The sequence below is a fragment of the Mytilus californianus genome, unplaced genomic scaffold (assembly GCF_021869535.1).
Source record: "Mytilus californianus isolate M0D057914Y unplaced genomic scaffold, xbMytCali1.0.p SCAF_7, whole genome shotgun sequence".
Lineage (NCBI taxonomy): Eukaryota > Metazoa > Mollusca > Bivalvia > Mytilida > Mytilidae > Mytilus > Mytilus californianus.
The window spans coordinates 73,464,584-73,489,251 of record NW_026262723.1 but is presented as its reverse complement, the minus strand read 5'-3'; the positions used below and the strand labels follow the sequence as shown (position 1 = coordinate 73,489,251).

The 24,668-nt window shown below is 31.3% G+C and overlaps 1 protein-coding gene across 4 annotated transcripts in view; it reads left to right on the top strand.

Moving 5' to 3' along the window:
- The window catches only part of LOC127709241 (uncharacterized), a 142,061-nt gene that overhangs the window by 2,230 nt on the left and 115,163 nt on the right, over positions 1 to 24,668 (top strand). For all 4 annotated transcript variants that reach the window (XR_007985563.1, XM_052214656.1, XM_052214653.1 and 1 more), the window contains exons 2-6: positions 3,952 to 4,018; positions 4,748 to 4,829; positions 7,840 to 7,934; positions 11,206 to 11,307; positions 14,769 to 14,990. Coding sequence is in view for 3 of the 4 variants with exons in the window: in XM_052214656.1 (XP_052070616.1) it covers positions 3,952 to 4,018; positions 4,748 to 4,829; positions 7,840 to 7,934; positions 11,206 to 11,307; positions 14,769 to 14,990 (568 nt within the window). In the remaining variant the exon portion in view is untranslated. The remainder of the gene's footprint in view (positions 1 to 3,951; positions 4,019 to 4,747; positions 4,830 to 7,839; positions 7,935 to 11,205; positions 11,308 to 14,768; positions 14,991 to 24,668) is intronic.

Here is a 24,668-nt window from a genome sequence, read left to right as displayed (position 1 = left end):
AGTGAAGTCTCTGACAGTTAAAACTACATCTCATAGGCACAGAAAGGAAATCTCGTTATATGTCTACAATTAGACTGATTGATATATTAAAAAAATTGGTTGATACCTATTTTACACACACACACACAAATCGTTCTGGTATGTGCATTTTTAGAAACTCATTTTTTCGATTTGGAAACATTATTATACCCTTATTTTAGTCAATCCACATCAGTTTTACATGCTGAAAAAATACGATTTTGATAGACAATACGCCTTTAAAAATTATGGTAATAATCATGATAATGGCGAATCAATTTCATTTTTTTTATTTTTAAAAAGTTGTTTTTTCAATTAACATAAACTAAAACTTTTAAGGTAAGACGGTTTTAAAACTGTTATTTAGGTTTGAAGCAGACCTTCATAAAAAGTTAGTTAAACAATATTTAAGTGCTCCTATTTTACTTTTTGTACATAGTTTATACAAGTACTCCGACGGTCTATAATGTATAGATGATTTTTTTTTGCGCAATCAAATATAACAAGCTTTTCGAATGAATTTTCAGTTCATTAGAATATGTTTTTCTCTTTTAACGATCTATACGTATTTCTATAAACAGAACATGTAAACAATTAAAGGATTTCTTCGCCGTTAATCGAAGGCATGCAATGCAATGGAAGGAAACAATCCTCTAATAGTTCTTGTAGTTTGGACGGAAAAGATAAAAACGGTCACACCAATTAATCAATACAGGATTATTTATCAAACCACTTCATTTCTATCGTCGTATAATTTCACAAGGGTGACATATGTGACAGAAGGGGACAGTGGTGGATTCAGGATTTTTGAAAGGAGGCGAAATTCCAGAACACTGTATATTAATTCGCCGAGCGGAGCGAGACGAAATTATTTGGACGATTTTATGCAAAAAAATGATACATTTTCCAATTAATGGGGGTACGCCCTCTACGACCACCCTCTGAATCCGCCACTGGTTAAGTAAAAATCCTGGGAATTGTTCATAAATTCATAAATGTTAGTTTAACCGCATCGTATTGCTGACGTTCACCTCTTGAAACCATGTGCCCATGCTCACACTATAGGTTCCCAAAGTACAAATAGTACATACGGTAATTTCTTTCACGTCTACATTTTCGACATGGGTCTATAACATTTTATTTTCATACCATAGATTGCAATGATTGCTGGGTGTCTGGGAGTAATAATTGAATATTGAATTTACGACGGAGTGCCATGATTGCAAAAGAGTGTCTTGATGTTATCATTGAATATTGAATTTAGGAACTTTTCTAATCACGTCTTCACTTTTCTTTTTAAAGATGTTCTCATCTGAAATTATAAGTTGAACGTATTTAGTAAAAGCATATTTATACTATTTACAAATTTCAAATTAGCAGAAACTACGTTCAGTAACGAGAAAAATCAGGAGACACAATCTTCTATGTGAAACAACGAAGAATAAGACGTGAGAGATGATTGACTAGAGAACTTGATGGTTATCTGAGGGTGTAACCAACTAGTTATGTACTTCAGGAAAAAAGCAATTGATAAAGATACATTGTTCATATCTACAATATTTTCCTTTCTTTTAAGTGGTAAAACATACAAGATATGCCGTTTAAAACGGATGGCTATTTACAAACTTCACTTAATAGAATTAAAGTGTGATCTATAGCTATGATTTTAAAAAAAAGGATATGAGGCAAAACGAAACAAATTTAGAGGCTTTCCCAGTGTAATTTCATAATGATTTACTTGAAGTAATAAGTTTGTGGTTTTTAAAAGTTTTCAAGATTTCGTGTGTATATATTTTTCATATATTTTCTATAAATCAACCAATCCTCTGATAACTGACCGTGATACATGTTGCAAAGTTATTTGCAACCACTTGACCCCCACCCCACATAACTGGAGATTAACATTTCCCGTTGGAATCCAATCGAGGAAAAAATGGCCGGATTTCACGTTTTCAGTTTATGATACTGACCTAAACAAAAATTAATTTGCTATTGTTTGGACGAAATCCAAACCACCGGAAATACCCTTGACAAAATATGAACAAGGTTTCCCATACACTGCTGGTATGGGATTCAGCAATATATCCATAACATTTCACGACATACTACGACTATTTGACTACTAAAATTTAATAATCCCCGTCTTTTTAGTACTTTTTTATGCCCTCGCCGTAGCGGAGGGGGCATTAAGTTTGAACCTTGTCTGTTTGTACGTCCGTCCATCCGTACGTACGTCCCAAAATTAGTTTTCATACTCTAACTTTAGTTTGCCTCAACCAAATGTTATGAAACTAATACACAGTGCTTATTACCACTAAACACTGATCAAGTTTGAATTTTGGTGGCGTCACTCTTACCATTCTAAAGTTATGCCCCTTTACAAACGGAAAAATTGCTGAATTTTTCGTTTCTGTTCTCTTACTTTAGTTTGCTTATGAAACTTATGCACAATGCTTATTACCACAAAACACAGATCAAGTTTGAATTTTTGTGGCGTCACTTTTACCGTCCTAGAGTTATGCTCCTTTACAAACGGAAAAATTGCTGAATTTTTCGTTTCCGTTCTCTAACGTTAGTTTGCTTCAACCAAATGTTATGAAACTTATGCACAATGCGTATTACCACAAAACACAGATCATGTTTGAATTTTTGTGGCGTCACTTTTACCGTTCTAGAGTTATGCCCCTTTACAAATGGAAAAAAATGCTGAATTTTTCGTTTCCGTTCTCTAACTTTAGTTTGCCTCAACCAAATGTTATGAAACTTATACATAATACTTATTACCACAAAACTCAGATCAAGTACAAATTTGGGTAACGTCGCTTTTATTGTTCTTGAGTAATGTCCCTTTAAAATGTTTTATGCAAGCGGGGGCATCATCTGTGTCCCATGGACACATTCACATTTATTTGTTATCAAATTGCACCCGTTGTCCATAATTTATTGTATTTTCCAACTGAAATGAAAATTGACATAGAACGTAAAACTGACGAAACGGTCGACTATCATCTATTGTGGCCTTTAGCCACCAACCCTGGAAATATACAGCTATTTCCAGTACTAGCATTAGTATATGTAGTTACTGATAGTATGCTTATATTTTACATATTATCTTATATGTGCGTTAAGAAGATGAGATTAATTCCTTTTACCTACTTTGAGACAATTGTATTTGGATAATTAGATGATTTTATGAAAGGCACGTGTTTTTTTTTACGAGGGTGGTAAAGGGTTATCTTCGTGCAACGTGTTTTGCCATTTTTATTTCACGTGCAACCGTGAAAAAGGTTCGTTATTCACCGTGTTTCGTGAAATCGGTAAAAAGATCAACGTGCAAGAAATTTTTAATTATTCGTTCATCGTGAAATGACAATTTTATTTCGCGTTCTTCCATGCAGACACTCCCCATTTACGCCCCTCTTTTACGTTTTTAAAATAGATAGCGAAAAGAGTTCGAGATATACGGTATTTGGATTGTGTTTTAGTTTTAATGTTTCCGGTCCATTTTTTTCTATGGATGTTTTTCGTTATTAAGATCAACAGACGTTACAGAGCTCTATAAGATCATCAGTAAGCTTTTATAAAATAGATTAACATTACAAAAAGTCATATATAACATTAGTCCAAATAACTGTGACGTCTTGCAAGGCTATCTTAGTTTTATTTCGTAGGAAGGCGTCACAGAAAAAAAAAATTAAAATAGCCTTGCAAGACGTCATAATTATTTGGACTAATATAACATAAGGAAATATTAGTCCATCCTTATTAGAATTCATAGTCCGTGGACAACATAATTTGTAAAATGATTTTTTTTTTGATTGACGATAATTTTTTGAATCAAGGATTTGTATAGCTATATTTATAGACCCTTGTTTGAATTAATTTCTCCACTATTGATATATATGAGATACTGTTTCTAACATCTAATTTCAGGCTCCAACATATGAATTTGACCTTCAGCTTTACCAGGTGGATGAATCTTTGTTAGAATGTCCAACAGGTAAAATTAATTATTCCTAAGATGAGTCTGAAAAAAACCCAAACCTTTTCACCATTTTTTAGGGGTCTCATTTGGGGGGTGTCTGATCCTGGATCCCCCTTATTGTTTTGTCAAAATCATGTATAACGCTTATCATTGTAATAATAAGGCTTGTAATTTCACGTGACCTGGCCGACTTGATTTCCTATTTTCGCTCAAAATAATTTGACTTTCACGTGTCATGCTTACAAAAAAGTCGCCAATCCCGCGTCACGCTTAGACCCCAATGAGACCCACTTTTTAATATAATAATAACAATAAAGTTCATTACTTGTGAAATAATAGAAGTATTCTTTTTAAATCAAACAAAATATTTAAAAATTCAATCTGGGTTTTGATATTGAATTTTTATTCAATTCAAATTACATGTATATCTCAAATGTTTATTTCCATTACTGTACACAAATGCTTCATACAGATGGAAATCTGTAATAAACACATATTTTATCAGTTCAAAATTGAATTTAGGAGTAAATATGAATAGAGTCTATGTGTAAACTGCCAAACTTTTGATTTTTTAGATTTCTTGTAGTAAGATTCTGAACAACTTTGTAGCCTAACATTTTTCTCTTACTTTTACCATTTTCCAATCCTTTTGTTTTCTCGATTTTATTGTTAACAAAATCACACAGAAGTATTAATTATTATAGATAACAAAAGGTAATTAATACCAGATGATTTTAATTGCAGGCTGGCTTAAATTCAGGAATCAGTGTTATTATATAGTTAACGAAGAAGCTACATTCCAACAGGCTGACATACTTTGCAAAAGGTATACATAAATTTCTGATTTTTTTAACCTCTGGTTAGAATGGGAACATTAAATGTTGCCCCATGTTTTGAGAGTGGTGTTTTCTTTGACTGTTGAAGAACCTTTACAACAACTCTGTGATGGGTTCATATGCTACCTGTTGCAAGGCAAAATTTCTGTCCCTATCCATGTGGCAGTCTGAATTTCCAGACTTTCATTCCCTGGGACCCACTTTACAGAACCTACCTATTGAATTTATTGTTACCAGTAATTTGTTCTCATGCTTAATATGCATGAAATATTTGGCACTGGACAGGACATGAATCAAACATCATACAATCAATCTATTATTTTTTTAAATCACTTGAAGTCAGCCTTTTTACTCCGAAAAGGAGAAATGCTTATAGTCCAGTAGTGCAATTAGTTGCCAGGAATTGCATACCATTATTTTTATCAAACATGACTACCACCAAATAGAAAATTAAACAAAATATTAAATCATGTGTGATGTTTCTTGTTCAGGTCTGTTCCTCAGTAACTATACCTGACAGTTTAACTATATTTTGTATGTGGATTCATTTTAACAATTTTTATATAAAAATAAGGAGATGTGGTATGATTGCCAATGAGGCAACTATCAACCAAAGTTCAAATGAAGTGGATGTAAGCAACAATAGGTCAACAATGAAAAAAACCTCTACCGTATAGTTGGCTATAAAAGGCCTGACATGAAAAATATGAAACAATTCAATAGAGCAGGTTACCTACTCTGTGGTAGGACATCCTGGTACTTGGTCAAGTAGGAGCTACTAAAACAAGTAAAATCAAACATATAATCGGCGCAATTTGGGGGGAAAGTTTACTGTTTTCTGAAGATTTTGTTGTGTATAGAAAATATAAAACAGTTAATTTCGTCCTAAATTGTAGCGATCGTCAGTTTGATTTTACTTCTTTAGGTTGCTCTTACTTGACCGAATACCAGGATTTCCTACCACAGAGAAGGTAACCTGTTGAAAAAAAATATAAACTTTTGAGTCAAAAGTCGGTAATATGAAAATAGTCTATTGAGATAATTAACAGCCTAATTTATAACAAAACAGTTTACAAAAAACAAATATGACAGACATGAACCAACAACAACCACTGAACTACATGCTCCTGACTTTGGACAGGCACATAAAGAATGTGGAAGAGTTAAACATGTTTGTGAGTGCTCAACCCTCCCCTAACCTGGGACAGTGGTGTTACAGCACAACATAAGAACAAACTGTCTGCCTGACTTGTCAGGTGATCTTAATCTTTTTTTACACTCCATATTTGATGACAGTAGTGTATTTCATCTGACATATTTCATATAGCCTTGACCTCATATTACGGTACAATCACTACAATGGTCATGTTTGGAAAGGGCATGTATCTTAGAATTTCTGTAGAGAGGTTAAGGATAATTAATAGAGGAATTTAAAATAAGCAGTGTTTGTGCATCTGACAATTGTTAGATTTTGACTTCAACTATTAAAGCAGGCTAAGTATATTTTAGTTAGTCAACTTTTGTAGTAATTTCCTATTTCTTTGTCACTTCTGTCAGTCAAGAGTAAAACAAACAGTTTAATCCTACCACAGTTATTGTACTTACACAAACCATAAACAGCAGTGACTGTCATATCCTTCTCATATTGTTTAAATCAGGCTGTTGATTTTCCCATTTGGTTGTTTTACATTTTGTAATGTCTGGGCCTGTTATAGTATGGGTTTTGCTCATTGATGAAGGCCATATGATGACATATAGTTGCAAACATCTACATCATTTGGTCTCTGGTGGATAGTTGTCTCATTGTCAATCATACCACATCTCCATATTTTATAGTGGTGTATTTAAGCAAAAAGGTATTATATTAGTTTTATTCCTTCCATAACTTTTGAAAATATCTCCATAAAAATAGATTCTATAGCATGGTGTAATTTGTGCACAGGGTTTTGATGATTCTTTGAACCCAGATGTTTTTCAGCTTTTAGACATGATTCATGATTTGTAATATGCATGGATATCTTCAGTGCAGTATTCAATGCTTATTGATTTCTAAAGTGCTAGTACCATTTTAATTAAAAACACTTTTTTATAAAACTTCTTTATCCAAAAAATTATATTTTAATCAAGCTTGTGAAGTGTATTTTGTCTTCATTGTTATTCTTGTAACATAGTTACTAAATTATCAGGGAGGTATATGAAATATCAATGAAAACAAGTGCATTTGTACTTGAAATAATTGAATTACTGAATTCAGAGGTTGTTTTTAGATTATAAAACATTAAATAAATATTCAGATAGTATTTTATGATTGTTTTTAGTTTGTTCAATTTATTTAACATTAACATAAAGTATACATGGAAGTGGGTAATTATTCAAAGAATGTACAAATTCAAATAATGCTACTGCATGTACTTTTATGCCAAGTTCAAATAAAAGTAGACAGCAACCCACCAATGTGTAAGGCAATGTAAAGAGGTAACATACTTTCTTCAACATTAGACAGATGTCTACATTATGCCAAGCTCTAGATCTTGGAGTCTTAAAAATGTGAATTAAATACATTTTATAGAAATCTGTTTTTCTTGTAATTGTACTGTTAATGCCATATTTTATGTGGTCAAAAGAGTAAAACTACATAGATAGTTGCTCTTCCCATTCCTTGACGGAACTTAAAGCAAATCTGATCGATGAATCAGTACAATTAGAACTTAGAAGATGTATACAATTTTGTGGCTGCTATGAGAAGAGAAGGGATGGTGAAAATATGGAGAAACTATTCATCTGAATGATTTAACTTGATAGTAATTTACAAATAAAATCTGCAACTAGGAAATAATTTTATCCTTGTCTCATGGGTTTTCGTGCTATTAAGAATGCATTGTGACATCACAATTTCCATTGAAAAAGCATGCATAGTACGAATTCATATGATGTACGAAAACATATGATCTGACCATATAATTACACTTCATCTATTATAAAAACTAAATTATTTTATAGGTATGGTGGTCACTTGGTGAAGACAGATGGATACAATAGTAATCAAGGATTTGGAAAGCTGATTAGTAACCACAATATTAGTCATGTGTGGATTGGTAAGTTACTTTATACAGACGTGCAGACCAGAGAATTAAACCTTGCCCAATTTATTACTTCATGACCTAATATTTTTCCAACTATCTAGCATTTTTAAAATGGATCGAAAATCTGATCTGTTGAAACAGATCTGTTGAGTAGGTTGAAGAAATATTGAAAAAAAAGTGCTTTTTGTTATATTGTTCATTATATGTACACCAATATACAATGTGTGCTATCATTTTTACCTCACCTGTCCCAAAGGGCCAGTGTGAGGTCTTGTCATCTGACACTTGTGTCTGTCGTACTTCCATCCATTGAATTTTGACATTTCAATTACCTCCTCTAGAACTACTTGGCAAAATTGAATTAGAATAAAAAGAATAAAGTGTGAATGGCCTAGGTGGTTGTCATTGGCATTTCTTAAATCTGATCAGTCATTTTATAAATATTTTAAACTCATTTGGATGAAGGCCTGATGTGCTATACTTGGTGTCCATTGTCCCCAAACTTTTTCAAAGGCATTCTACTCTGAAACTACTGTACCAATTTAAGTAAAACTACATGATTGATGCTTCAAATGTATTTAGATTAAAGTTTGTTAATTTTGTTTGGGCCCATCAAGCAATATGGCCACCGTAGCTAAAAAAAGAATATAAGTAACATGCATTTCTTAATTGTCTAATATCTTGAAAATCATAAAAGTTACAGAAAATCTGACTGGGCATAAATATTGAGAATGTCAAGATCTATCTACTTTCTATTTGTACCTGCAATATTGTCAGATGGCTTCCTTTTTTAGGATTTTTGACCTGAAATAATGATTTTTTTTATCAAACATATCTTTTTTTATTGACTTTTTTAAAGACAGAAGCTGTGATCAGCAATATAAGGTCAACAAAATTGCAATTATGACTGAAACCATACCTTCTTGCAGGAAATATTTCCCTTAAATGATGATTTTATTTTAATTCCTTATAGCTTTTTTGCCTTCTATCTTAAAAACTTTGATAGATAGAAAGAAACTGTAAATATGATCTGCAATTCAAGAACTACAACAAAATTGCCTATAGAACTGAAATTGACTGCTTGCAGGAGTTATTGCCCTTAAATTATATTTTTTGCCTTTTATCTTGGAAACTATAATACATAGAAGAAACTGTAAACAGCAGACATGATCAGCTGTACAAGATCTACAAACATGGGCCATCTAGTCTTCACCTATAACTAATTGTGCTTTTTTTTTGTAAGTTAAGTAATTATATGGACAAAAAGATCTTCAATAATGTGGATTTATTTATTTTCATGAGTGTCAATTTTTCGTGGAATGAAGGAACATTGTATTTCTATGAATATTTGATTTGGTGGTTTTGTAGAAGTATACAAGCTTATAGAAAATGTGTAACTCTTTGAACATTTGAATTGTGGTTCACCTTTAACCACGAATTCCACAAAAATTGATATCCAACATATAATGATGAATCCTCAGTATTTCAATTCAACAGTTCTCCTATGTTTGTACATAGTTGTATATTGAACAAGTAAACATTTTAATTAATTTCTTTCTCTGTCACTAATTACTTAATTTGCATGTTAGATGTCACATCACCTTATAAACACGGTTTTAAACATTTTCTTCACCTTTGGAGTTCTTGTATCAAACAACTAATATATTGCAGTTTTTGTTTGTCTTATATATTATACAAATGACTGGTATATTTAGATCAGATGATAGTAGTTTTTAACACAATAATCATTATCATTGTGGTGAAGGCTCTAGTGACAATTGTATTCTTGGCAGTTGTAACAGTCTTACTGTTAGGTTATGCCAATATTTAGAATTAGGTTTTTTCATTGGTGTTGAAAATTTTATCAAAATGCAAGAAAATTTGTTAAAAAGACACCAGGTGAATATCAATGGGTGAATGACTTCATACCATGTGTAGTTGTGCACCTCCATATTCATTTTTGTCATCATATTGAATATTGGGAGCATTACCATTTCTATATGGGGAACTATCTCCTGCACCTCACATATGACAGAATTACATTTCACTACATGTAGTTATGCTTTACTGTATTTTTGTTTTTATCAGATTGATATAAGGGGTTTCTGGTTAAGGATGTTTGTCACACAAAATATCCTATACCTGTATTAACATTGGAATGGAACAAAACTTGATGTCATATATAGTTGTGCAGCTTTTATTTTGTTTTTTTATCGCCGTTTTCAAATTTTTCAAACATTGAATATGCCCTTTCTAAATAAGTGAAGTTTGATAATCCTTTCTACTAGATTTTATTTATGAATGGATATAAACTTGACCAAATTAGTTCACACCATGTATAGTTATGCAATTCTTATTTTATTTAGTAATAGGTTTAGATTTCTAATTTTCTCATTACAAAACATTATTTTTTCATATGGGGAAGTTTTGACAACTAAACACAAAAACTTACAGTTCTTATTGAATTGATTGGAATATAAAGAAACCTAACATAACTTGATTATTTGTAATTTCTCAATGGTGGCTGTGAATATAAGAATTTTATAGGCCATAATGAATAAAGCAACAGCAGTAAAATAAAAAAATCAACATGATTTAAAGTTTTGCAGGTCCCCCTCCCACTCCTTTTGAAAATCTCAAAATTTTAGAATGCTACCATGAATTCTTTTGTTACAATTCTACAGGAAGTATTACATTGCAGATACTCATTACTTTATGATAAAGACTGTTTCTGAAATTACATTGTGATAAAACCTTGAAACAAATACTTTGTTGGGTTTGACATAACTAACTGTTTTAGCAAATTATCAAGTACCTTTCTTGTACTAAGTATAGCGTTAGGTCATCATATACAAGTTTTCTTGTTTGACTTAACCTTACATATACTTGAACATGAATATATTTGTAATTTTTTTACATGTATATTTGTTTTGACTGTAGAATTAAGTAGAAATCGTACACAATTTGTGTTAATGATTGACAGGGCCGTGAAATAAATGGTAGAGTAAGTGACATTTGACAAGCTGAAAACTAATAGCAGACAAAGTAATTAACCTTGGGTAAATAATTATTAATTAGATAACATGACTCATAGTATTTATTTACATTCAGGTCATTTTTTATTTGCCTTGCATATTTTATGTTTGAAACACAGAAGCAAAAATAATTTTGAATCAATGCATTATGCCTTCCATCCTTTTACCGATTCTTAGCTTTGACATTTTGACCAGGTCATCAGTTGGTATATAATAAGTACTTTAATTTTTGTTTTTGAATATGATAGGTTTACAAAGAAAGAAATCTGGTGAATTTTGGTGGTCCAATGGACAGCTAGCAGAGGCTGCAGATGGGTTCTGGACAACCCAGCTACCCATCCAATCTACTGGTTTGTATTTTCTAATTGTATAGGAGTAGTTCTTACAAAGAAGTAATGGTCTCTATCATGAACAGTAGGGTTGAATTGATGGAAGTTAAAATTGCTCTTCATTATAATTTGTACGCCTAGGCTACAAATAAATAAAATAATAAATTAATCAAGATAATTTAATGTGTAGGATTGTTGCAAGGTAGGAATTACTTCCTTGGCACTAGTGCTATAACAGAATACTACAGTGTTATATCACCACATAGTATCCCACAATTACTGTATAAGTTTCAGTTAAAATAGAGAAGAAGACAGTTTTACTCTAAACTGAGTTGATCCTTTCCTTTCTTAAGCCTGTGGTTAAGGCAGTGTACACCCTCTCCTGGTTAAGGCAGTGTACACCCTAGCCTCTACCTTTTCTGCCATTTTTGAATTTTTTATCATTCTATAAGACCTGGGATCTATAGACACTCTTTGATAAGATATCCATTCTCTGACAATCTTCATATAAATATAACCCTCAGGTGTCTTAAGATATTTCAGTCTTGCATACTTTCCAGGTTTTTTTCTGTCTCAATTGTGGGCTCTCTTTCATAATACGGTTTCATAGCAGAACATCTGTAGAGAATGTTGCATAAGATCTTAATTGTTTGCCGTTAAAATTAGTATTGTTTAGGCAAATGTTTCGTAAATATAACATTTGTTTGTCTAAATCATTTTGTGTTACTTTAACAATTTCTATACTTAAACAGCTAAAAATTTACAAAAAATGTCTGACAGTAATTCCCCACTTGTCAGAAAAATGGGTTAACACATGAATGATTTATGCTGCAAGTTATTAATTTTTCCATTGAAGACAGTCTGACTTATATTATAAGTACATGCAGAACCAATAATAATTGTGCATGTATTTTGAAAAACATGTATGTCGGAATTGATTTTCATGTCACAAACAAAATCAAAGGGATATAAATCATACTTTTTCCCACTTTTACGATCGTTGTAACTTACTACAAGGCCTCTAAAGTGAGTAATCTTATTACTTAACATGTCTAGTCTTGTGTTTGAATGAGAGGGTGTTACACTTCCCCTAAAACAGACCACAGCTTAATTGGTTTGTATGAACTACATCAAAATATTTCCAAATATTTTCTTTTATTCAGAAATTAAAAACATTGCATGATATATGATGTGTCACCCCCTCCCTTTTATTTTTACCATGTTCCCTTTTTTTTTTCCAGAAACTTTTAAAAAATTAGAAAGAGAGTTTTTCAATATCATATTTAGATTATTAAATATATTTATTTCATATTGGTTAAGAATTAGCTTCTCTTATTGGATAACAAGGGGCCACATGACATTCTTTATTCTTTAGTAAAAAATTCCATAGGTCTTTTACTGAAAAAAACAGACCAGAAAACCGGTCTTTAACGGACTTTTACATGTTAATGACCAGTGGGGCATGGTTTCTCTGTTTAGAGTGATGTCCCTTTAATAAAACGCAATCGCGATTCAGACATTTGGAATGATCGTTTTGCCGTACTTTCCGATGCTGATAGAGACAAACTACTCAGCAACAAGAATTATAAAATTATAGAAAACTTTATTTTGTATTCATACTGAAAAATTGCACTTAAATGAATGGCAGTGACTTCTAGTTATCACTATGACTGGTCTTCCCATAGAAATTGTACAATAACTCGAGTTTGCTTTGAACAATTTGAATTTATGGAAATTTTTAAAAACATGGTTCCTCAATGAAATAAACATAACAGTTATTGAAGAACTGGTCATTATTGTGAAACATGGACTGCCCTTAGGACAGTGATATTGACTGCGACAGTGATAATGACCTCGCCTACGGCACAGTCATTATCGCTGTCTTAGTCAATACCACTGTCCTGTGGGCAGTCCATATATCACGATAATGACCAGTTCTTCAATGACTATTATATAAGTACACTAGATATCATCAAATGGCATTAACAGAACAAGAACAAGAATTTTATTGCTATTCTTCATCAGGAACAGTGCTGGAATGTTTTCAACACTGAGCAAAAACCCATTTTAAAACCTGAGATATACAATGATGGCCTAACATACCACAAACATGTAAAAATGAGGAGATGTGGTATGATTACCAATGAGAAAATTATTTACCAGATTTAAAATAATTGGTAGTAAGCAATTATAGGCCACCCTTCTGCCTTCAACAATGAGAAAAACCCATACTGTAAAGTATAGGCTGGCTAGAAAAAGCCGACATGAAAAATGTGAAACAATTCAAAAGAGAAAACTAATGGTCTAATTTAAATGTATGGATAACCACTTGGTTCTTGTCATTCAAGCAATACCACATCTCATGTTAACCATACATAGGTGTAAAATAGAGAAATCAACCACATCTTATATATTCATAGAACTTAAACATTGCTTATCACTTTGAACAGATGTAAAAACTTTTTGAAGTGAATGTTTAGATGCGGAAGATGTCATTTTTTTTTTTTTAATTCTTTTATTAAAATTGTAATGTATGACTATGTTATGTAATTAAAAGTTATCACGTAAAGAACTAGAGACACCATCACCTGTTACTGATGGAACGTTGTAAATGAAAGTTTTAACACTATAAAGACTCGTCTGTAGTATACCCTTACCTTCCTCTGGAAGTTGCCTGCACCAAGTCAGAAATGTAACTGACATATAAAATGAAGTGTTTTTCTGTTTAAATATTAAATGTGGACTTTTCAATATTGCATAGGAATTGAAGATTTCTGCAATTTCTGTTTCTTAGAAATTATTACACCTTACATGAATGTGTTGATGTGCAATTTTTCAAATAAGATGTCATAGTGTGTTAACATTTTATACTCACCATTATTTGAAAGATTCAAAAGTAATTTGAAAAGATAAATCTAAAGCCCCTGGCATGAAGTTAAAGCTCTGTTTTAGGAGGCCCAAGGTGACCTGCTGTTAGGAAGAATTTATGTGCATAGTCAATTTAGCCTTAAACGGTTGCAGTCAAAATTCTTTGACTTTACCCAATTTTCAGGGCTTGTTTATTGGACTGATTTTCAGCTTGTTCTTGTCATGAATATAATGTAATACTTGCCACTGAACATCATGCTAAAAACGTAACAAACAGCTAGAAATTTATCAGTAGACACAAAATATAAATAAAAGGAGATCTCAATCTAGTACAATATTTCATCTTGCTGAGGACAGTATTTACTTGTATAAAAAAAACTCACAATGATACATTTGATTGTACCAGGCTTATAATTTTGTATGCCAGATGAACGCTTCGTCTACAAAAGACCATCAGTGAGGCTCGATTAAAAAAAGTAAAAATATGTATTATTTCTGGTTACTATATTTCAGATTATCGTATTGTTTTTTATGTTGAACATCACACAAAACAGATAATTTTGTATTTTCTTCACTTATCATTATCCGGCGTAATTAACTGTTTTCTTCTTCAGAATATGATCTATGTACTGTTATGACAACAACTTTATCTGACTATGGAGAATATCGTTGGACACTAAATAATTGTGATATAGGTTATAGCTCTGTGTGTCAGACATCAGCGTGTGTTGCAGGACAATTCCGCTGTTCAGATGGAAGTGGATGTATCAGTAGATCATGGATATGTGATGGGATTCATCAGTGTTCAGATAGATCAGATGAGCTGATGTGTCCAGGTAAAACATTTTATCATCTTTCTAGGTCAACCTCCATATTGAACTGATGTCCTCATGTCCTGGCTAAGTGGTGTGTTGGTTAGAACTTCTAGTTTGGAGGGTTTCTGTTAAAGCTCTGGTTGATTAAAGCAAGACTAAAAAGATTGGAGTTTCTTTTTGTCTACTTATTTTGTGACATAGGAAAAAAGAATTTGGATCATAGTCATTTCATATTAAAGTTTTTTTTGAACATTGATGATGGTTATATGTAGATAAGATTGTCAACTTGTCACTATTGATAGGTCACTATGACATACATTTCTCTGTTTAAGAATGAATTAACTGAAATTACTTTTACATCTTAATTCAGTTTTAAGATACTAATTCATTCACATAGATATAGCTTGGTAGTTTAGTGCATTTAAGGTAGATTTGGTGTCTTCCGCCATCTTTGATTGTAAAATAGCAGAAAACAATTGGTTTAGATCTTTAATTAAAATGCAAAATTTGTGAGAAAAATGTGATTCATTGTAGTGCCATGACGTCAATTTTTCCATTTATTTTCTGAAAGCACATTGCTAGAGCTATCTTCTCATATCCTTTAGTTTTCTTTTTATCACAAAAACTGGGTTTTTCATGCATTATCTACAGAAAATCTGACAATAGTGCACAACCTGTAGCCCTGCAACCCATGCCCCCCGCATATACATGTCTCTTTGACTACGATTTCATATTGACTTGTCTATGTTTTTGGTCTAAGGTTTATATTCCGAAAAAAGGTCTCAAACAAAATATACTGACAACATTTAGATATGTATTTGATTATTATAAAGTAAGAAGATGTGGTATGATTGATTGATTGTTGCTTGCTTTCATGTCATGTGGCAAATATTTCATGCATATTGAGGACAAATGAATGCAATGAGGCAAGCATAATAATCACATAATATACCATGTATAGGTAAAATTGTTATATAATTATGCAATATAGAACTCCCTTTGGATGTAGATGAATAGTTAGATATAATAATTGGCCTGTATTTAGATTATTACACAATTTTCAGGTCAAAGTTTAGATTGCATGATAACATTTATTTCCGTGTGATTGTTTTTTTCAACAACTACTGCCTTATTGTGCTATTGCTTTTCTTTTAGTGTCAGCCAAATACATAAGCCTCAATCTATGTACAATACTTTGACTTCAATATTTTTTTTTGGAAACGTGTTTGAAATCATCACATTTTACACTGTTCCTTAGACTAAAATCATGAAAAGACAAGGGTTATCAGGTAAACATGTCCTGAATTTGTTCATTTTCATAGTTTAGTTGAAATATGAAATCCAAGATGACCACCATACAACAATTTAACACAGAATTTTTATTGGAAGTACATTCAAACTTCTGTTTTGTGACATCTTGGCCACAGGTTGAATCAGATTACAAAGATAAACTCTGATGATGTTTTATCAGTAAAAGAGATAGCCGATTACCTGCACTTCTATCTATTTTCAATGCAAATGTCTTCTTATAGATCCCATGAATTTTAAATGGACATAAGTAAACATATCTTTCAATAGTACCCTCTCTTTAAGCCATCTCCCCTTTCAGCATAGGAAATAATACCTTATACATGTAGTAAGATTAGCCTTTGTGGAGAGGTTGAATTTCATAGTAATGACTACCTAAAATACCTTTGAGTTTGTTGTATGACTTATAAGGTTTTCTCTCTTGATTACTCTCCTTATTACTGACATTTTTCAAATTCTTGATTCAAAGTGAAAATTTCTTGACGAGTTTGCATCTGTAAAACAGCAGAGACCATGAATATATATTGGATATTTCAAAATCATATTCCCCTTCAAAATTAAATATGTTGAAATCTGTATTCTATTTGTATAACTTTAATGAGTAAAAATTGTAAAGTTTCACAGAAAGAAATTATCCTATTTAGGGAAGGGTTATTTTTATGTCTTTCCTAGTAACACACACACAATTTTTCCTAATTTGATATTGTGATCCTAGTTTTACAAACCTTTGATCTTTATTCCCTTTATGACTTCCTCATTCTTGTGAGAAATTTTAAAATTGATTTGTATGAGTGGTTTAAGGATTGAATAACTGACTTTATTAGAGTTGTATGCAATTTTTTTTCACATTAATGTTTCATTCAATAATCTATAAAACTACATTGGTAAAAATAGGTTTACAGGTATGTAGGAAACAGAAATATAGAATAAACGTGCAATGCAATGTTTATAATGTTATATATGTTATAAGTCTCTGGATGTAATAAAGTGGGTGTAACTGGTAATGCCCAGTACATACTTGTAATCAACCATCTACACAAAGTTTTAGCAGAATAGACATAATAATGGCCCTTATACTAAATATGTTTAGAAAAAAATAATCTCGTCAATCATAAACAAAAGGCCTTTTTTTAATTGTCAGGTGTTTTGTAGTAAACTTTTTCTTCTCATGTCACGATGTTAATATAATCTTTGTATCTACTCTCAACTCTTTGATTGATATAGTACTGTATTTTTGTAAAAAAAAATATTAGGTAATTTTACCTTTTTTTTTGCTTTTTGTTTTTACTCATTGTCACATATAAACCAGGCACATTAGACCAAAAGATAAACACAAACAAAAACAAGCAAAAAACCTGAAGAAATGAATGATATTGACCTTTTCTTCCTTGATGAATTCATGACAGCATGACATTGGTTTGCTTGTTTTATATTTTTTTTTCAAGTTAATTACTCTTTCTATTTCTGATGTTTTCATGATCATAAAAATTGAATATTTGATTATACTAAAAATTTGAATTAATGTGAAATTTTAAGATTAAATGAAACCATTGGAAATAAGATGCCTTTTTATCAAAATTTGTAAAATATATATATCAATTTACTGTTTCAAAGCTTCATCATTTAATTTAATAGTAATACATTCATGAAAGGCATTATCTGTATTTGGAAGGCAAAAAATTGAACCTAAATTATGCTAAATATATGTCATTAGGTGGTTTTAAATGAATTTTATATTTAATAGACTAATTCAAAATCACCTTTACTTTGCAAAAGAGGAAAATTAAAAACAGATATAATTTAAACAACTGAAATAATTTATGAATCATAATTCTTTCTGGTAATACCATTTAGGTGTCAAATGATGACTACAAAACATTCAAAAGTAGAGAAGTATATCATTAAAACAACCATTTAATTTGTAGTTTTTTGAAATATTAATCAAATTAATCAAATAGAGGTATAAGTCTATGCAATTCCAAAGTTTCTTTTTCTGAATGCATTGATTGAGTACTTGATTTTGAAAACAGGGCTTGGTGTTAATTAAATGCCAGTCTTCAAAAAGATTTTAAAAATCTATGAGGGCACCTGACATTTATAACAAGGAATCCATTTAGGATTGTCTAATGAAAATCAAAGATGAAACAAATCTATATTTTTTTAACAATGTCTCATGATGATTAAATAGTCACTCAATTTCTCTTTTTCATCTTGATAAACAAGCTGTCATTATTTTATGAAGATAAACATAAAATAACAATTACTTTTAAGGTGTGAATAGCAAAATTGGAGATTTGTTTCAACATAAAGTTTTGACATACCCTATCAATAAAATCTGTTCTCAAAATTAGACATGGTAAAAAATTGAATAGCAATTGAAGACATATTGATGTGATAATTATAACTATTCATGTTAGGAATAATAGAGACATTAAATCTATATAGATTGGGATGTGAATTGATGTACGTAAGCATTTTTGCACCAATTCATGTAATTCTAAATGGTGTTTTAAAAAAAACATGTATGATTTTACAATTTGTGAAGTAATATTTTATAATTATAGTCTTCATCAATAGGTGGTAGCATGTATTAAGACCCAGGTTTTCTTTTACAGGAATAAAAAATATTACCCATAGAAAAGTTATTGTCATATTAGGTCGGATTTTAAATTTTACCACCCATCATCTTACTGACTACTGAAAATGATTTGATATTCAAATTGAAATGTATTATGTAAGATGTCAGATTACAATACAGTTTTACAAAAGCTCCATTATATCTTTTTAGAATTTAAACTTCTGTTTGAAAAGAAATATAATAATACTTATTATGCAAAACCGAGCAGGTGTATTTGAATGCAAAAAGTACATTTTTGAAAAGTTTATGACTCAGTGATATTTTCAAACCAACCAGGAACTCATGTAAGCTGTGTCACTCCGCCCATGTTTTTTCAGTTAGGTGACCCCGTGAAAGGCTGGTTTATATAAGTTTTATACCGATCAATGGATATAACAATACATCATGTTCTCCATTTAAAAACACACACAATGGATAAGAAGGCGTTGTCTGTCTTTGAGCAGGCCATAGAATTGTTAACTTGTACTACAAATTGGTTTATTAACATGGATCGATGGAAAAAATGCCAAACATTACCATAATTCACCAGAGATAGTTTTTGTAATGGATTTAAAAATTCATTTAAAGTTTTGTGTCCCAGATTAAAAATTATGGTCAGAAATCATTTACATATTTGAAAATACAATGCTTGTGTATTTAATTGAAATTACACATTCACACTTTTTTCCTTTCAATTAAAAACAGATGCTTGACTAGGGAGGGAGTTTATTATAAATTCATCAAATATTTGCCACTGGGTGTTTAACAAACAACAATCAATCAATCAAATCCCAGACATTGAATTTTCTTATGATTAGACAAAAGGGAAGTGTCAGTATAAAGGATGAATATGATATCATAATACAAATGCATGTTTAACTCAAACATGAAATATCGACTTTAAAATTTCAGTTGATACAAATGGTACTTGTAGGTTTGTACTTCCGGACTTAATTGTTTTTCAATCAAACAGAAATTTGCACTAAATGCCCTGATTGAATTTTAAAGATAAATTTAATCATATTTCATCATCCTTGAATAAAACACTTCACACAAGGACTTTTCAAAACAATTTTTTTTCTGAAATTAATTTAGCTTGATCATTTTAGAAAAGATGTAATTTCAGACTACAAAGCTTACCTGGGCACAAAGGACTTTGATCAATGATGCCTTTATGTGTGATATCAGTACACCATCATTGAAGTTTTTTTATTGTTTTTACAAATTAATATGATACAGGACCTTTATAATAAATTGATAGCAATTGCTGAATTGAGTACCCCAAAAAATATATTATTAAGTCACCACTTGTGGTTGTGTCTTTTGCAATTTTAAATTAAACAGATAAACATCTTTGGTATAAAGTGGTGTGGTCTTTTTGCTATCACTTGGTGTTCATTTTCTTTCACTCATCTGTCAAACATCATCAAATTTGACAAAGGCCTCAACAAATTAGACCAAACCACTGCAAATGTATTCTTTATGACAGTTCTATAGATAGTTCTAAGGTTTCCTCATTGAGAATGGTAGAACCAATTTGGGAGAAAATTTGTTAGACAGATTTTTTTGTGAGGTAAAGTAGCCCCTCTCCTATAAGTGATACTCTTCATCAGAGGATTTTGGCTTGTGAGAGATTTTTCAGTCTTGATATGTTCAATTACATGAAAAAAACTACTATAAGGACATGATTGGCTTCTCTTTAGGGGTCTTACTGTAAACCAAATCATTTTTTGTGAGCAATTTACTGCAAATTCAGAAATTATTGCGAGGTTTTTATTATTGCTAATAATGCGACTACTAGAGTATCGCAATAATAAAAACTCGCATTCTGATATCAAGTACATATACCTGTATGTAGCTTTTTCAAAATTCGCAATAGTTAAACTCACATTTTTGTTAATATTTCAAAAATCGCAATAATAAATGCATGGAAAATTTCTGAATTTACAGTAGTTTTGCAACTTTCACAAGTAAAAAGCCAACATGAATATAAATCGTCACAAATATGTCAAACTTGGATTAACTCTTATATGAAAACAACAAAAAAAGGAAGAAAATCAGGTAAATAAATAATCACAAGAGAGCTGGACGCAAACAAAGTATCTGCAAAAAACAGTTGATTTATAGTATATAATTACATAGTAATGTTTGTTACCTTGGAGCAGAACATCCAACCAGAAAGGGGACCAGAAACTTAGTTTAACAATAGAACCTGTTTAAGGAAATGTGTGGAAGAGTCTTCCTCACCCTGCCGATATTATGCAGGTATGACTGAACAATTCTAATTTCTTGAAAACCCTTGCATGTTGAAGCTTGTTGTGTTTAGAAGTAAGGTTTGATGGTACATGCCACATTTATTTCGACTTTTCACTGTGTAATTCAGTTATAAATCTTTCTCTAACTGGTTTGAAATAAGGAGGTTTTATTAATTTCTCTCTCCAGGTTTATCCTATTTTATAACAGGAACATATTTTTGAGGTATTGAATGGGTTTTAAATAAATCTAGTGCTAGAGAAGCAACAAATGTAGGTGTTAGTAGAGCACATTTCCATTTAAGCCTATATGGAAAATGTTAAGAACTTTTTTTGGGTTCTTCTGAATCAATGGATACCTGAGATACCAGGTAGGAGTTTTACAGTATAATCCTCAGAAAATAAGGAGACACGACACAAGGCTTCGAGTGATCAATACATGTTCAGATATGCCTCTTTATTCTTACATACACAAGTAGGAATACCGGATAGAGTTGACCACAAAACATTTTTTTTTCTCAGTTTTGTATTATGTAAGAAACTTGTGGGTGTTTACTAAGGATGTAATTTATATCTAATTGTTTCTATTGAAGTTTCATAGTTACTTATATTTCGTCAAATATTGCAGGAATTTACAGAAGTCTATTGTTGTTTCTTTTCATTATGTCATAGGTAAAGTGTGAAGAAAGAATCTTAACAGATATTATTGTTGTCAAATAATTGTCATAGGCGGAACCCATCACATAGGCTTTATGTGAATATCACCTCCCGCCTAGACTGCACAGTATAATTATTAGCTTGATGATGAACAAATTTTCTAGATTTTAATGAGTCTTTTACACCTGAAAAATATGATACAAATATTTAACACTTAAATGTTGTAATTATCAACAATGCTTAAGATGTCTGAAATTACAATCTTATGTAACTTTTAACAATTGCTGTTCTAGATTTGTCACACCTCGTTATTTACCAGACTGTCATTTTTTTAATAGAGTAAGGTATTTTTGTTATCAACTAATACAGTTGAAATCTTGTGACAAAAAACTATTTCCCTTTCAAAATATGATGTGAGTTATTCCACAAGATTCTCTATGATCACACTTAACAAGCATGGTCATTACATGTTAATTTTACAGTCAACCCAATGAGACTTAACTTGCGTTTTGGTTCCAGTTTAAGTAGGACTGTTAATGAAAAATTGATAATTAAATGTGTTTTAGGGTTGATTGTATGACAGATCTGTTTTATATTACATATGAGTTTGGTTTGTTGCATAACTTAATTGTAACACATCATATTATTTTAGTGACAATCAAATATTACAGACACAAGAAAATATTTTCAATTAGAATTATCCCAGGCAAAATCATCACTAATGCTATAATTGCAGACCCTTTCTTAAGATTATTTGAAATGAAACAGTTAGATATCCCAGACTTATTTTTTCTGAAACAGCCATTAACAGTATACAACCAATAACAGACAGATATGTGTTCACCTGTGGTCTGTTGCTATATCAGTCATGTTTTTTACAAAAAATATGAATGGAAGATGCATTAGGCTCCCATACTTGCAAATATTATACTTATTATTAATGTGACTCCAAAAATATATAAACTTTCATAAAGGAAGATCAGGAGTCTAAATTGAAATGGATGGAATTTTTTTGAAAAATCACCAAAATGTAGTTTATATCATGCATTTTTCAAAAATATTATAAAAAGTATGGGTCACAGAACTTTTTTTCAAGCTACAGGTTGTGCAAAATTCTCAGAGTTTGTATAGATTATACGTGGATAAATCAATTCTGTGAGTTAAGAAAGAAAACTAGAAGATAAAATTTTAAGAAAAAATCTGAGAGGATAATTCTTGTTCTTTAATGAATGAAAAATTCCAATTTGGGTTACAAGACTTGGTTTCTTGCTAAAAAGCTAAATATGTAAATTCCCAGCACATTACTTTTGCTTGTCATAGAAATAAATAAATTGGCATCTGGTGAAAATGGCAAAACCATTATGATTTTCCTGCAGTCCTGATTTTAATAGCCATAGTAAATAGTCTACAACAAAAAGACTGCTATTTTTGTTATAAATTTTCAAAGGAATGATAGTCATTTTAGTAAATTGGTACAATTACTTGAAATCCTCACTGTTTGACCTATTAAGCTTGCTCAGAATAAGAGCAACGCCCTTTTGGTAAATTTGCATGTACACAGTGATTTTTCTTATATCACACTTATTCATATGTTAATCTAGACTTCCTGTGATTGTTTACATCTTTGTCCTTTGGTCCTTAGGGTCTCATTGCCAATCATACCACATATTTGTCCTTTGGTCCTTAGGGTCTCATTGCCAATCATACCACATCGTTGTCCTTTTGTCCTTAGGGTCTCATTGCCAATCATACCACATCTTTGTCCTTTGGTCCTTAGGGTCTCATTGCCAATCATACCACATCTTTGTCATTTGGTCCTTAGGGTCTCATTGCCAATCATACCACATCTTTGTCCTTTGGTCCCTAGGGTCTCATTGCCAATCATACCACATCTTTGTCCTTTGGTCCTTAGGGTCTCATTGCCAATCATACCACATCTTTGTCCTTTGGTCCTTAGGGTCTCATTGCCAATCATACCACATCTGTGTCCTTTGGTCCTTAGGGTCTCATTGCCAATCATACCACATCTTTGTCCTTTGGTCCTTAGGGTCTCATTGCTAATCATACCCTCTACTTATTTTATCATGACTTAACATTCCTGAAATTAATCTTTTTTTAAACTAAAATCTCAGTCATCTGTCAAATTTCACAAATTATACTGCATGTAGTTGAATAATGTCACATTCAAACTGTAGTAGGCAAAAGAAAGGGTTTAGATTTTCTAGAAGCATTTCTTAAGAAAATTGGTATAAAAAAGGCAATTTCTGTGTAGAAATATAGAAAGAGTTGAATATTCTTTTATTTATCATTATCCAATTAGAAAAGGGATAGTGATACATTATAGTGCAATGTATTAAGTTGACATAGTGTTGATCAGTTTATCGACATACTAGATTGTAAGTATCAGTCATAGTCTAACACCTTGTCTTGTTACTAGGTTACAGGTTTCCTTGTAAACATTTCCTCATTCTTTAGATATGTTCATGTTTACTCAGCACTCAAATTTAACCATAAAGATTCAGCCTATAACTGAGATTCAAACATCAGGGTTAACTTATCAATTGTTGACTCCAGTGCTGTGTTTTCTCTCTTGAATTTTAAAATATCAACAGGTGTTGTACCACCAAAACACTGAGTACATAATGTATGATTTCATGTTAAAAAGGGTAAAAAAAATAATTCCCTTCAATTTGACAGTTGTAGGAAATAAATCCTGCATTGCACTGTATGTTTAACAACCAAGAATGAATCAATATTACTTAATATAGATTCTTCTTTCTGGAAAAATATTTATAAATACAAAAAAATGTAATGACCTGTATGAAAAGAGCACAGTCATGGACTTTTTATTCAAATACATCTATT